Genomic DNA, 12,448 nt, shown 5'->3' on the forward strand with positions numbered 1-12,448 from the left:
CACTTTTAAAAGTTACATAGCTGCTGCCTTTCACAGCAAATTAGGAGAAAAATAGAATTTCCATGGCAATGATTTTAAATAGATGCTTTATCACTTTATCAAGCATAGAATTTCCTGATAAAAGTACAGCAATTAATATTAGAAATGACAAGACTGCTTGCAGTGCAGATGCCTGTCAAAATAGAGAAAATTATCTCTGAATTTTAACAGCTTTTTGCAATTGTAATTAAAAAAATTTCATGCATATTTCACATAATCAGGCTACTGTTGAGCAGTTTTGGATTTCCAAGATTATTTACCTGATTTCTCAAGGGCAGCCATGATTTCAAATATTGATAAGTTAAGAAAAAAAACATAAACATCAAAACACACCAATATAAAAAAACGAAAATCAGAGAACTGCAGCTTCTGAACAGCATTGGAGCCAAGGCTGATTGCTGTGGACCACCATGTGACTTTTTATGCTTATGACAGACTAGTGGCATAGGGAGGGAAGTTTTCCTTTATAAGGTTATCTACAAGAAACCTAAAAGTCATGAGGAAATTAGTAACCTTCATATAGTAGCTGGCTACTCTTTCATTTGTCAGCTAGTGATCTGGTCAATCATCCCTCCATTCCTGTGAAATTCTCTACTGAAAAAGAGAAGCCTGAAGGCAAAACCTTCCAGCCACAGTCAGTGACGTGGCCAGGCACTGGCTGTACAAGTGGCTTTCTGTGGTCAGGCACTGGCTGTACAAGTAATGTTACCTATTTGGGTTACAGAAGTGTCGTGCTCACAGTCCTGACCAGCACTTTTTATGCAAAGCACTGTAAAGACACACAGTAGAAGTTCACAACCATTTCAGGCTAAATGGACAAGAGACACAATGGAAGTATTCATGTTCTTTTTTGCAGCTGGAAACTAAGGCACACAGAAAGAGAAAAGAAATATTTACATAGGAACATAGGCTCAATATCAGACAGGTACTATTGCCAATTTCACAGAATCCCAGAATATTCTGAGTTGGAAGGGATCTACAAGGAACATCAAGTCCTGTTCATAACTGAATGGCCCATATGGGGATCAAACCCACAACCTTGCCGTTATTAGCATCATGCTCTAAACAACTGCACTAATTTCAGTTTCCTGTGTTAGTATTTACAGGGACCCCCAATACTCAGCTAAAGCTGAGAGAGATAGGCCTTAACTGGCTCCTCTTCAGCGGCTTTAGTAAGTGACATCTGTATCATTAGGTGGCCAACAAATGTACTCTGACTATGAGATAGAGATGATGTAAGACACTTGTGGGAAAACTGGAGAGGTAAGCTAGAATTCCAAGTGCTCAATTTGCATGTGTAAGATAAGACCTTCCTTTCATAGGTCAGACATCCCTTGCGATCAAATCAGCAGACGATGGGTTTCAGAAATTGAAATTTAACATTTCTACAGCAATCTGAAATTGAAGTGCAGCAAGTCGGTTGAGCTGAGCTAGCAGTTCACCAGTATCAATGCAGGTAATTTCTCCTCTCCTTTCAACTAGTCAAAGCTCTCCCCCATCAGTCTTCAGACCTGTTAACATTATTTACCCTTACCTAGATGGACACACCCTTCTGAATTTGGTTAGTGTTCCAAGATGCCCAACCATATTATCTTCATCTGCTCTGTTAAGCCATGAGTCATGTCTACTTGAGCCAACATAGTTCACTTTCAATTTAATCATGTGTGGAAGTCTCAGATAAACAGTTACCATGTTTCAGCGAGCAGCTGAGGAAGTGGCATTCAAGGCATTTTACAAAGATTGCAAGAGAATTTTTTTCCTAAGGTACAGAAAGAAATGTACCAAAGGCCATAGTAACAGCCCCATGGAGTTCTCATTCTCTTGCTTCTGTGCACTGACAGTTGACAACGCTTTAGTGAAATACTGCTTTTAGCTGCTACCTGCTTTAATTCAAGAAAACCACATTTGTCAAACTTGTCATGGCACAACAGAAAATCTTGTAGCCACTAAATGCTAAAATTTTGCTGACCATCAGAGACTTAACAAATTTAACTATATCCAACACAGCTGTACTTCCAAGAATCAATGAAACTCAGAGGAAGAAATTTACCATACATGATATGCGTTTGATGCACAAACCAGAGCTAAACTTACTTGACATGGAAGAGTGACTACTCGTCTCTGGGACACCTGCTTCAAGGGTTGGTGCAGATGATGATTCTCTTGGCATTTCCAGTGTTGAAAGTCCTTTGGCAGCAGGATCTGCATGTAAGAATCCTGTTTAAACTCTCAGCATTTAGAATCAACGAGGATTTTCCATCTCCTTTCTCCATGGATGGCCTTTTCACATCATATCGGTCATCCATACATCATTTGGCATTCCCAGCAGTTTTAAAAGGACTCAGTGTGCATGTTGTAAGAATTTTTATAGGGGCCCAGGGATCTACTGCTCAAAATCACTTTTAAATGAGATTTCTGCCTACAGTCTTTAGAGCTCAGAACTAATAAATGCACATAGTTTGATTTTGATCTCCCTCACAGAGTGATTGTTGAAACCATCAACATGAAATAAAAGAGGTACCACTGACTTAACCTAGTTTAAGTGATGGTTTAGCAACTTCTAAAAGCCTTATCTCCAACATGTCATCTGTATTCATTCAAAAGGCTGTTGATCCAGCAGTTGACCCCAAAGATCCTCTGAGAAGGTTACGGTGCCCAGATGTGGGTGAAAAACACTTTGACCATTTCCCATTATTGCTCAAATAGCATAGCATAAATCAGTTCAAGATAAGTTTATTCTGGGAACAAATTACTGTAATTTCGCATTGTATGACTTTTATACTTTTTTCTTTCAGGAAATGTTGTGTGAAATGTTCAAACGCACTCATGTCCCTTTAGCTTTTATAAAGCTCAGGTAGTTCTTCAGCTTACTAGAATCATGTTAAAAAGACTGGTAAAATTCTAATAAATGAAAAATTCTGAAAAAAAAAAAAAACACAACAAAAAACCCAAAATCCCAGCCATGCACCTAAAAACATAGCAGCATACAGTTTTTCAAACTGTTTGACAGATCCAGCTGGAAACTGAGGACACAAAAACCTTACTTTCTCTCCACCTGAAAAAACTTAGCAGCAAAACTTTGCATTAAAATCACCTGAAAAAACAGGGTACACAGAGGATTCTCTATGCTTGAATTTTAAATCTTTAACAAACACGGGCCATATGAACTTTGTGGACACCCAACATAAAAAAGGCTAAATAAAAGGGTTTAGTGTATAAAAACAAAATATGTATGTGTGTCTGTTTCTAAATGCAAAGTGTGGTTAATTTTAAGAGCTCTTAAGTTCTGAAGTCTACAGCCTGCTCAGGTCCACACTTTGTGATCCATTCTGCTTCCCACTGTCTTATGCTGGCAAAAGAAATAAAGGCCAAAAATCACTACACCAGAGAACAATCAGTGTAGCATAGGCAAGATCAGCAGGATAAAAGGTATAAAAGTATGATCATTTTTCTCACTCCCTGCATAGAGGCCATGGAGTTTCACTCCCTAACTTGGGTATCTGAATATATGTTTTTGTCACTGAGTTCCACTTCCTTTTCAAATGGGCCCTCGCACATGAATGATATGTATGGCCAGCACATTCTGTGTGAGACAACAACACTTGAAAGCATCAGCTAGCTAAGATCACAGCAGATGCTATATATACACACATCTCTCTAAAAATATACACATCTCTCTTTAAACCGGTCTGTTACTAAAACCCTCCCACAGTAATAAGCCTTTTGATTGGGTCAGTGAACTCACCTGCCTCCTTCTGCTCTCCCAGCTTGTCAAGGATGTTAAAGGAAATGTCCAGATATTCTCTCTGAATAGCACTCACAGCAATCTTCCTCTGCTTCCTCTGGCGAGGAACAATCTGAATCTTAAATTCTGACTCCTCAGTCTCCTCTTCTTGTTTCTGTTCTGTATTTTGTTCAGTGTCAGACTCTGTGTTGGTATCAAGCTTATCACTTTCTATTTGCTTTTCAGAATCTTCAGGGACTTTAATAAGGACTGTCTTTACATTTGGGCTTGGAATTGTTCCACTAGGTCTAATTTCCTCCACACTGAGCTCTGAGTTATCATCAAGGGACATTTCTGGAAGGGCAAATGACTTCTGCAGCAGGTCCCTTTTCTGTTTCAGTGTTAGTGGGTTCACAGAGGATATGTCCTGAGGTTCTTCTGGTTTAACTAACTCTGCAGAGTCCTTTTGATCTTTGGGAGAAGTGGAAATGATTTCCTCTATTCCTGATGAAGCACTGTTGCCTGTATCCTTAGAACTAAAGTCTTTGGAGCAATCTTCAATGCTGAACTGCACCAGCGGAGTTGTGCTGAGGCTGAGGGCAGAGACATCAATGGGAGTGGAGGGGGATGACACAGCAGTTTTACCAGAGACCTCATCATTCAGCGGGTTTGTTGTTTCTTCTTCTTCATCACTCTCGACTATTCTAAGGGGAGGAAGTGGTTCAAAGACTAAAGAGTCACTGTCTGAAGTGGAGAGCACAGAATGCTTTTCAGGACCCGATGTTGAATCAGAGGACAAATCTATTAGATCTAAATCTTCCTTGGGACCAGCAGGTTTAACTGGTGAGTCCACTTTCACTTCGTAGGTTTCCATGCAGTTCAGCCTAACTTCTGGTATGACAGGCCTTCTTGTTTCCTGGAAACTCTCCATACAAGGAAGACTTTCTTGTGTTTCTATATTTTCAGCTTTAGTGGAAGAATTCTGCCGAGACCGTCCATAATCGCTCTGCCTGTGTATGACGTAAGCAGCAGGCACAGGTGGCTTGTCTAAGTCACACCGGTCTATGCAGGACTTCCTGCGATGTTCATCTAATGAAAACAACAGGGAGTCTGCATTCCCTATATCAAGAGATTTTTGTTTTAGAGAGCGAAGTTTTTTTTTCTGAATGCTTTCTTCTCTCACACAGCGTAGAATACTGTCTTGTAAGGCCCCCGTCTCTCTATATTCAGCCAGCTCTATTTCACCTGATCAAAACAGAAAGAGCTAATACTACCTCAGCTGGAGACTTTTGGCAGATATGTTCATCTTTATCTCACAATTCAACATGACTAGCATTTCAAATACAAAGCCGGTATTAGTCAAAATTGTCTACATTTTGGTTTAACCTCAGAACCACATCACACAGACTTTTACAGCAAACAATAACAAAAACTTACTATTTGGACAACAGGGTTTAGCTAAACACTGTACAAATTCTATTCATTGTAGACAGATGTACCCATTGAAGACTGTTCAGCCTTATGCACTGAAAGAAGACAGCACAAGCATGTAATCTCTACAGATACCTGGGCTGGCTGCATGTAGTACACCTGCATGTTATTTACTGCAGCAATGTGGCCTTAAAATTCATGTTTCTGACTCAAGAAGCAAGGGTAGTATGAGCAGTGAGGATATTGCAGCACAAACCTGAGATCAGACTGATGTTCAGAGGATTTTTCCCCAATGATCCCAGAACCCAGCACAGTCCAGCAACTACCACATCCCTGAGTCACACCTCCTTGGCCTAGGGAGGAGGGAACTGAGCACACCTACACTTGCTGGTTCTACCACACACTGGTATTGTGCTGTAAGAACATACTCACTGAGAACATTTTAAGAGGTTATCACTGTTGCTATTATTACTATCAATTACATATTTTCACATAGCAGGATATTCCTAATCATTAATATCCCCATATTTCAAAATCCCCACCTATGAATAACCATGCAAAAAAAGCAGTGAGAAAAGTTTGAGTTGATGTTTGCTCTAGTCAGAATCATTCCCCTCCCCTTGCAAACACCTGAAATTCAAAAAGAAGGTAGGTGGGGTGATGGTGGAAATCTCTTCAACTTTTTTTTAGGCTATTCATTTCAGAAACTCACATTTGAAATCAAAATAGTTCCTACTTTTCAAAACTCCCAAATGACCCCTTTTGTCAGTGGAAAATGGTAATATTTGCAGCAGCAGCAACAACAAATTTGCTTACCATAGAGTCCCACTTCATCAACAAAATCAATTTCTGGGAACAAAATAATTTGGGTAAAAATCTTCAGCCCAATGGTTGAAGAAAATTCAAACAAATCCTCTTAAAAATTTTAATTCAAAAGAGTTTAAAGTTTGAGAAAACAATTGCTAATTTTAGATATTTTTATTTTGGAGTGCCTACTGAGATTCCTGGAAGATAATTCATTTCAATAAGAAGTAGCTGCTCTTTTAGGTCAGACAGAGTAGTTGTATTCAAATTAGGCAGTGCAACAAACCCTACAAAGAAAGGTGGTAAGCTTGAAACTAGAAATAGGAAATAGTATTTCTGCATGAATTTATACCAACAAAACAATTCATACTTCTCTGAGCATTCATCTCAACTGGTTGATATTTCACCATTTTGCTGCCACCAATTCTTTTCAGTCTTGCAAAGAAAGTTTGAGACTCTTTATTGCAAGGTCCAGTCGGTGTATCATGAATATCAGATTCATCAAAAACACTGTCTTCTTCTGCTGGAGAAAGAAAAAACTTTATTACTCTTCAGAGAGTGCAATTTCTTGAATGAAAAGCTGTCTATGTAACAAAACCTCAGATAGTTTCAATTAAACTTGAATAAAAAAATGAAGAATCGTCTTCAGTTTGCAAGAAAATTTATATCCCAGGTATAACTTTGTCATTCTTGTTACATCTTCAGTTAAGGTCAGAGATAAATGAAAAACGGGTTACAATGCAACAGAGGTATAACAAAGCTTTTACCGTTCTAAAATCCAAATTGCTTTAATTTGCTAGAACAGAGTAAGAGTGTTCAGGTAAAAAAAAAAAAAGTGTTCTTATTTTCCTAGATATCTTTTCACAAGCAACAAACAGCAAAAGAGGAAAAAGTACCAACATGTTACAAGAGTGCTTCTTGGATTTTTCTTCAGAATAATTTACTGCAAAGTAAGAAGACTGAGGAGGATGTAAATAGCAAACAAGTAGCTACATAAAAGGCAAACAGCTGAAAGCAAACAGCTGAAAAGCAAACAGCTGAAAGACAGCTACAAATTAACATCAAAAGAACCTGTTAAACTTTGATCATTAACACTTATCATGCAATAAACCTCACAATTGTAAGGAATTACACCCAGTAACATGACATTACTTCAAGCCACAGGCTTATAGCAGCTCCCATTGTCACAGTATCTCTGCTACACCTCACAAGCACTTACAGAGTTAATGAGGCACAGACTCTAAGGGTGAACCATTCTCTTTTGCCTTTACACATCCACATGTATGTTTGCATTAAGCTAGTCAACTTCAGCTTCTTTAACAGAGAAGAGCAAACTATAGACTGAATTCATAATTTTCTGTTTTCTTCCTACAATGCTGAGTTATTACAAAGTCAAATCAGAATGTGGCGTCAGGGTGGTTGCACACCCTTGTGTGTGAGCACAACCAATTACCACTGCCACAGAAAAGGCCAAGAACTATCCAGACATGGTGACTAAGTCTAAGCTATACTCCCCCCAGGAGATGTGACACTGCTGTGCTGTGCTCAGCCAGTGGAGCAACTCTGAATGTCTTTTACTATAGACAGCTATAGCTGGTCAGATAAGCCACACTTCATAATTAACTCTGGGAATTATGTTCTCAAGTTCAGACCATATTTACCCATTTCTACAACAACTGCAAGATTTAATTAATTAAATCAATGACTATCATACAAATTAGAGTGTTAAAAGTACCTTTCTCCTTTTCACTGTATCGGCTTATGTTACTGTTGTCACTATACAAAGGACCAGCAGTTGCATGGGGCTTGCAGCTGTGATATTGAGCATTGAGGGTATTGACTGTGATGTGGATTAGGTGAAGTACAATCTTGCTGATTTCACAGTCTCTGTAGGGGTACTGTTCAGTGAAAGAGAAAAACTTCAGCTTAAAAACTTTTCCCCTTGGATAAACATTTAGGTGGTAAAACAGAAAAATTACAAGAATATTGTCAGCTGGATGCCCTTTGCCTTCTTTTGATCATACATTTCCAATTACATCATGAGAAGCAGGACTGATGTCAGCTTTGTACACAGAATTATTTTAATAAAATATTAAAATTCCATTTTAATAATATTTAGTGTCTCCACTTCATTGCATGCCTTATAGACTTCCTAGAAATTTGTTGAGCACATCAAAAGTATTCACAGCTCCATTTCAGTGCATAAACATTACAATTTAACAATACTTTCTAAAAGCATCACTCAACTAAAGAATATGAGCTCCTCCATTTAAAGTTACTAGTTTTTCAAAACTAATTTTAAGTTACTTGAAATATTCCTCATTGGAACTTCATACATAATTTTCCTGTTTTCAAATCCTATTTTCAAATACCTTTCTCAGATAAAAACTTGAAAGACAATATAGACTGCAGAAGCACAGGTGACATCAGTAGCACAGAAGAAGCCTAACTATTTCAGGCATTGAAATGAAATGCAGTGAGTGAGAATATAGAAGTGTTCTTTACAGTTCCTTTCCTTGCTGTACATTTAGGTGTTCCCTGTAACAAATTTCAAATTGAAGTGTACATTTTTTGTGGACGGTGTCCTTTAGAGACCACTCACCTTATAGAGAATAACAAGCAAAGCCTTTAACCACATCTGCCGAATGTGAGGTTTGAGGGACCAGAGGGAGCAGCGAGGAGGCTGTTGGAAATAATGCCTTAGCTGAGGACAACTGCAATATTTCAACACCTGCACCACCAAAGGAAGAAGGTGTTTCCCCAGGTTAATGTTATAGTCCATCACCTGAAAAAAAAACCACAGGAGTTACCTCACCAAAACCAAGTCCACTGATGTTGAAAAACAAAATTATTATGGTTGAGGTATTTGTTAAGTGAAAGGAAAAGGACAGTTTTAATGAAGTCTCAGTACCAGTTAGAAGCTTTCTGCCAGCTTGCCACCTTCTCATTTTAGCTAGATAGACAAAACTAAAAAAAAAGAAAATGTGTTCTGAAAGCCTTTCATACAGCACAGTCTAAATTCTAACATACACTGGTAAGTTCATAAAATATATTATGCTGGAATAGCCACGTATTATAGCACAAGCTGATAGGGCTTCAAACACACATGTACATCCCATGTTTTACAGATAGGATGCAGTTGTGAATTTTGGGAGTGAGCATTGTGTATTTCGGTTATTTGGGGGCTTGGTATTAACCTTGGTTTGCCAGTTTTCATTTTTTTTTCTCAACTGGCTTGCAACATTAGGTGTTTAAGTCCCAAGTTCTGGAATTAGGTAATGACCCTAGAATCCCACTCTCCACTATAGAAAGGAAGTCTAAGCATACAAATTATAAAGGATCCAAGAATAAAGCAAACGAAAAGTATCTCACTTGAAAGAAAATGCTCATCAATCTTAAGTGATGCTTGTTGCTGCAGACAGGTTGCTGTGATTACTGCAAGTCATAGGCCTTGCCTCCATCATGACCTTCGAAGAGCATCATGCTACTTGGGGTCTGTCCGAGAGGTTTGAATACTAATCAGGAGGTGCAATGAGGCCATAAATTCCCACTACTCTGGCACAAGTGTGTTTTTGATGGAAACTGTATTTCTTTTTCTCATAATATTCCCATTAGTCTTGCAACATTAGCTATTTTTAAAATCACACACCCTCAAATCAGCAGTTAAAACTAGATCCTAACAAGGATCCACAAAGTCCTCGTTTCTGATGCTGACCTACACTGGTTGACACCCAGGAAGGTGTAACAACAGGTCAAACCAACTCCAGGACAATCCCCAAGACCTAACATGTCTCTGCAGTTTCAATGGACTAAGTACATTTTATCAGGAGCTCTGTACATATAAACAGACAGTCTGTATTTGTTTTGATGTTTTTATTAGAACGAGAGGATTTACAAACACTAAACTCATGTCCATGTTCTCTCCTGATCAAGCTCACTGAAGCTTTTCCCTATAAAATTCTCCAGTTCCACGTGCAGCTGTCTCAAATATTTGTGCCGCACGCACAGAGCTGAACAGATGAATCTGTATCTACCCATGGAGGGTGAGCCTGTCAAATAGATGATACATCATATCACCAAATTCATCACCAAATACCCTGCAATGCCTTGTTCTCTCAAGAGTGCGATAGTTACACAGCACAGTTAGGGCACACTCATCCATACACAGCGACAGGGCGCTGCCCTAACACACAGCACACTCTGCAGTGCACACACGTGCCACGCTGAGCAGATCCACCTCCCGAGCTCGGAGAGGGGGATGCGGGATGGATGCGGCGGCAGCGCCACCAAGCGGGGCAGCACCGCACTGCGCTGCCACGGGCACGGACAGGCTGTGCTTTCAACGGCTCAGAACACTCACATTCTATGACAAAAAATACTAAGAGACATTTGATTTTTGTCTTATTTTTTCTTGAACTGACCACTCGAACCAAGCTTGGAATCAAAATAAACAAACCAGCAATTCAAGCCAGTACCAACCTTTGTGGAGCTGACAGGGAAAGCAAATATTTATGACTTGGAGAGGAAGAGAAACTGAAATAGATCTTTTAAGAGCTTAGTACTGAGATTACACTGTGCAAACACATCTTCAGATTTCAAAGAGCACTGTTCTTGCAGAAAAGGTGATTCCCAACACTAAGTAGACCTACAGCTAAGAAACAAATTCCACCAAATTTAAACTGAAGTACTGATGTATGTTGCACAGAAAAAATCCTGACCTACTGAAGTTCTCAAACTTCATTTGACATTAGAGGAACCAGGATTCAATTATGAAGCTTTTGAACAGAAATGGTGAATTCAGATATCATGAGACATTTTCAAGGTGGAAGAGAAAGGCAGGGGGGTGATATTTACAGCTTCAGTAAGCAGTACCTCCCAAAATCAGGTCAACTATCATCACTGAAATTTTGGAATCCAAACCTGGAAAACAAGTAGAAAATTGTGGAATATGCTGCCATTCAATCTAAACTGCCACCTGCAAACTCTCAATAAAACAGTAACAGGCCTGAACCTCCTTTCACATGCTTTCACCTTCACACTGTACAAAAAGAAAGATGATTAACAACATAGAGCCATAGTGACCCAGGATAATGGATCAAAATGCATTTGCAGCTAACCAGTTTGCATTCATACCACCTATTTTGCCTGCTGAAATATGGATATCAGACATCTCCATGGCTATGAAATTTTATTCTATCTACATTACAACTGACTTTGAAAAATCACAGATTCCAATGTACAAACCAGAAAATCCTGATAAGAATTGCAGACACAGAAGAGACAAGGATAGCTTTGAGCAATGTTTGAAGGTTACAGTGTACATCTGAAATCAAAGTCCTCTGTTCCCCTGAGGTAATCCTTTATCAGAGACTGTGATAAGAAAAAAGCATTGAAGTCATGATGATACTTCACTGCAAATAAGAATACTCTGTAAGTGTGAAATGTTTTTCAGCCAAGTATCCATTTACTGTCAGTAAGAATTAATTGAGCCTTAGAAGAGCCTTGTGAGGTAGAAAATTATGGTCCCCCTTCCAAGATGGAAAAAGAAAGTACAAGGCAAGATGCGCTTGGCCATTTGTCACAGCAATATAGGCAAAAGGAGAACAGAAAGCCCTGGAAGAAACATGAGCCTCCTGCAAAGAGAAGAATGTTCAAGTTTACAGACCATTCACACAGAAAAATGAGGAAGAACACACGGGTCCCAGGTCTTGCTTCAAGAGGAAAGAAGGAAATATACATAAAGAAAGTAAAGTAAAGCATTCAATAACTAGTGAAAGAAGGCAAAGAGGTCTGAAGCAGGCTCTAATTGTTCATACAGTAGTAGTATTTGCATGACTACACACACACAAAATTATGCCAATGAGGCAGAAAGTTTAGACTACTAGTAGAAAGTAGAAATTCTTTCACCAGCCAAAGAGGTCTTGAAGTTTTAAGTTGAATTACCACATGTAACCATCAGTTTGCCACAAAGAAGCTTGTGCTACCCAACAATTTCAACAACAGGCAATAAGAAGCAGAGGCCAAACGTAGTTAAGTGCCTTCACCTACCTGCGCTATTCCAGCAATAAAGGCATTAAAGCAGGTCGAAACACGCATTTTTTGGGGTGCAATCATGAAGCATCCTTCCTGCTGATCATAGCCAAGCAGGACATACAGATGGCGCTTGACTGTGTTGAAAGCTTTAGCGCTGCTGATGTCCGACTCAGCGCTGCTCTCATCCTTTGCCATGAATTTCATTAGCACTGTAATGAGCTGGTGGACAGTCTGGTGATCAATCCCAGCATCCTCTGGCAGCAGGTCTTTTATTGTATTATCATTCTCTGGGGAGGGTTGTCCTATTGGAACAAGAGACATTGGTATCACACACTGGGTAACACCATAAACAGGGTACAGAATACAGGTAAGAAATATGAAAAATTCTACCAAATAATGATTAAAAAAAGAACAAAG

At 39.1% G+C, this 12,448-nt stretch overlaps 1 protein-coding gene across 4 annotated transcripts in view; it reads right to left on the reverse strand.

Annotated features, from left to right (window-relative positions):
- UNC79 (unc-79 homolog, NALCN channel complex subunit) overlaps positions 1 to 12,448 on the reverse strand; it is a 105,642-nt gene that overhangs the window by 46,369 nt on the left and 46,825 nt on the right. For 3 of the 4 annotated variants that reach the window (XM_071557626.1, XM_071557623.1, XM_071557625.1), the window contains 6 exons: positions 12,047 to 12,333; positions 8,601 to 8,783; positions 7,734 to 7,896; positions 6,369 to 6,521; positions 3,785 to 5,008; positions 2,134 to 2,241 (listed from right to left, as the gene is read on the reverse strand). In XM_071557626.1, coding sequence (XP_071413727.1) covers positions 2,134 to 2,241; positions 3,785 to 5,008; positions 6,369 to 6,521; positions 7,734 to 7,896; positions 8,601 to 8,783; positions 12,047 to 12,333 — 2,118 coding nt within the window. The remainder of the gene's footprint in view (positions 1 to 2,133; positions 2,242 to 3,784; positions 5,009 to 6,368; positions 6,522 to 7,733; positions 7,897 to 8,600; positions 8,784 to 12,046; positions 12,334 to 12,448) is intronic. The other variant, XM_071557624.1, reaches the window with a different exon arrangement.

This window comes from Pithys albifrons, chromosome 6 (assembly GCF_047495875.1).
Source record: "Pithys albifrons albifrons isolate INPA30051 chromosome 6, PitAlb_v1, whole genome shotgun sequence".
Taxonomy (NCBI): Eukaryota; Metazoa; Chordata; class Aves; order Passeriformes; family Thamnophilidae; genus Pithys; species Pithys albifrons.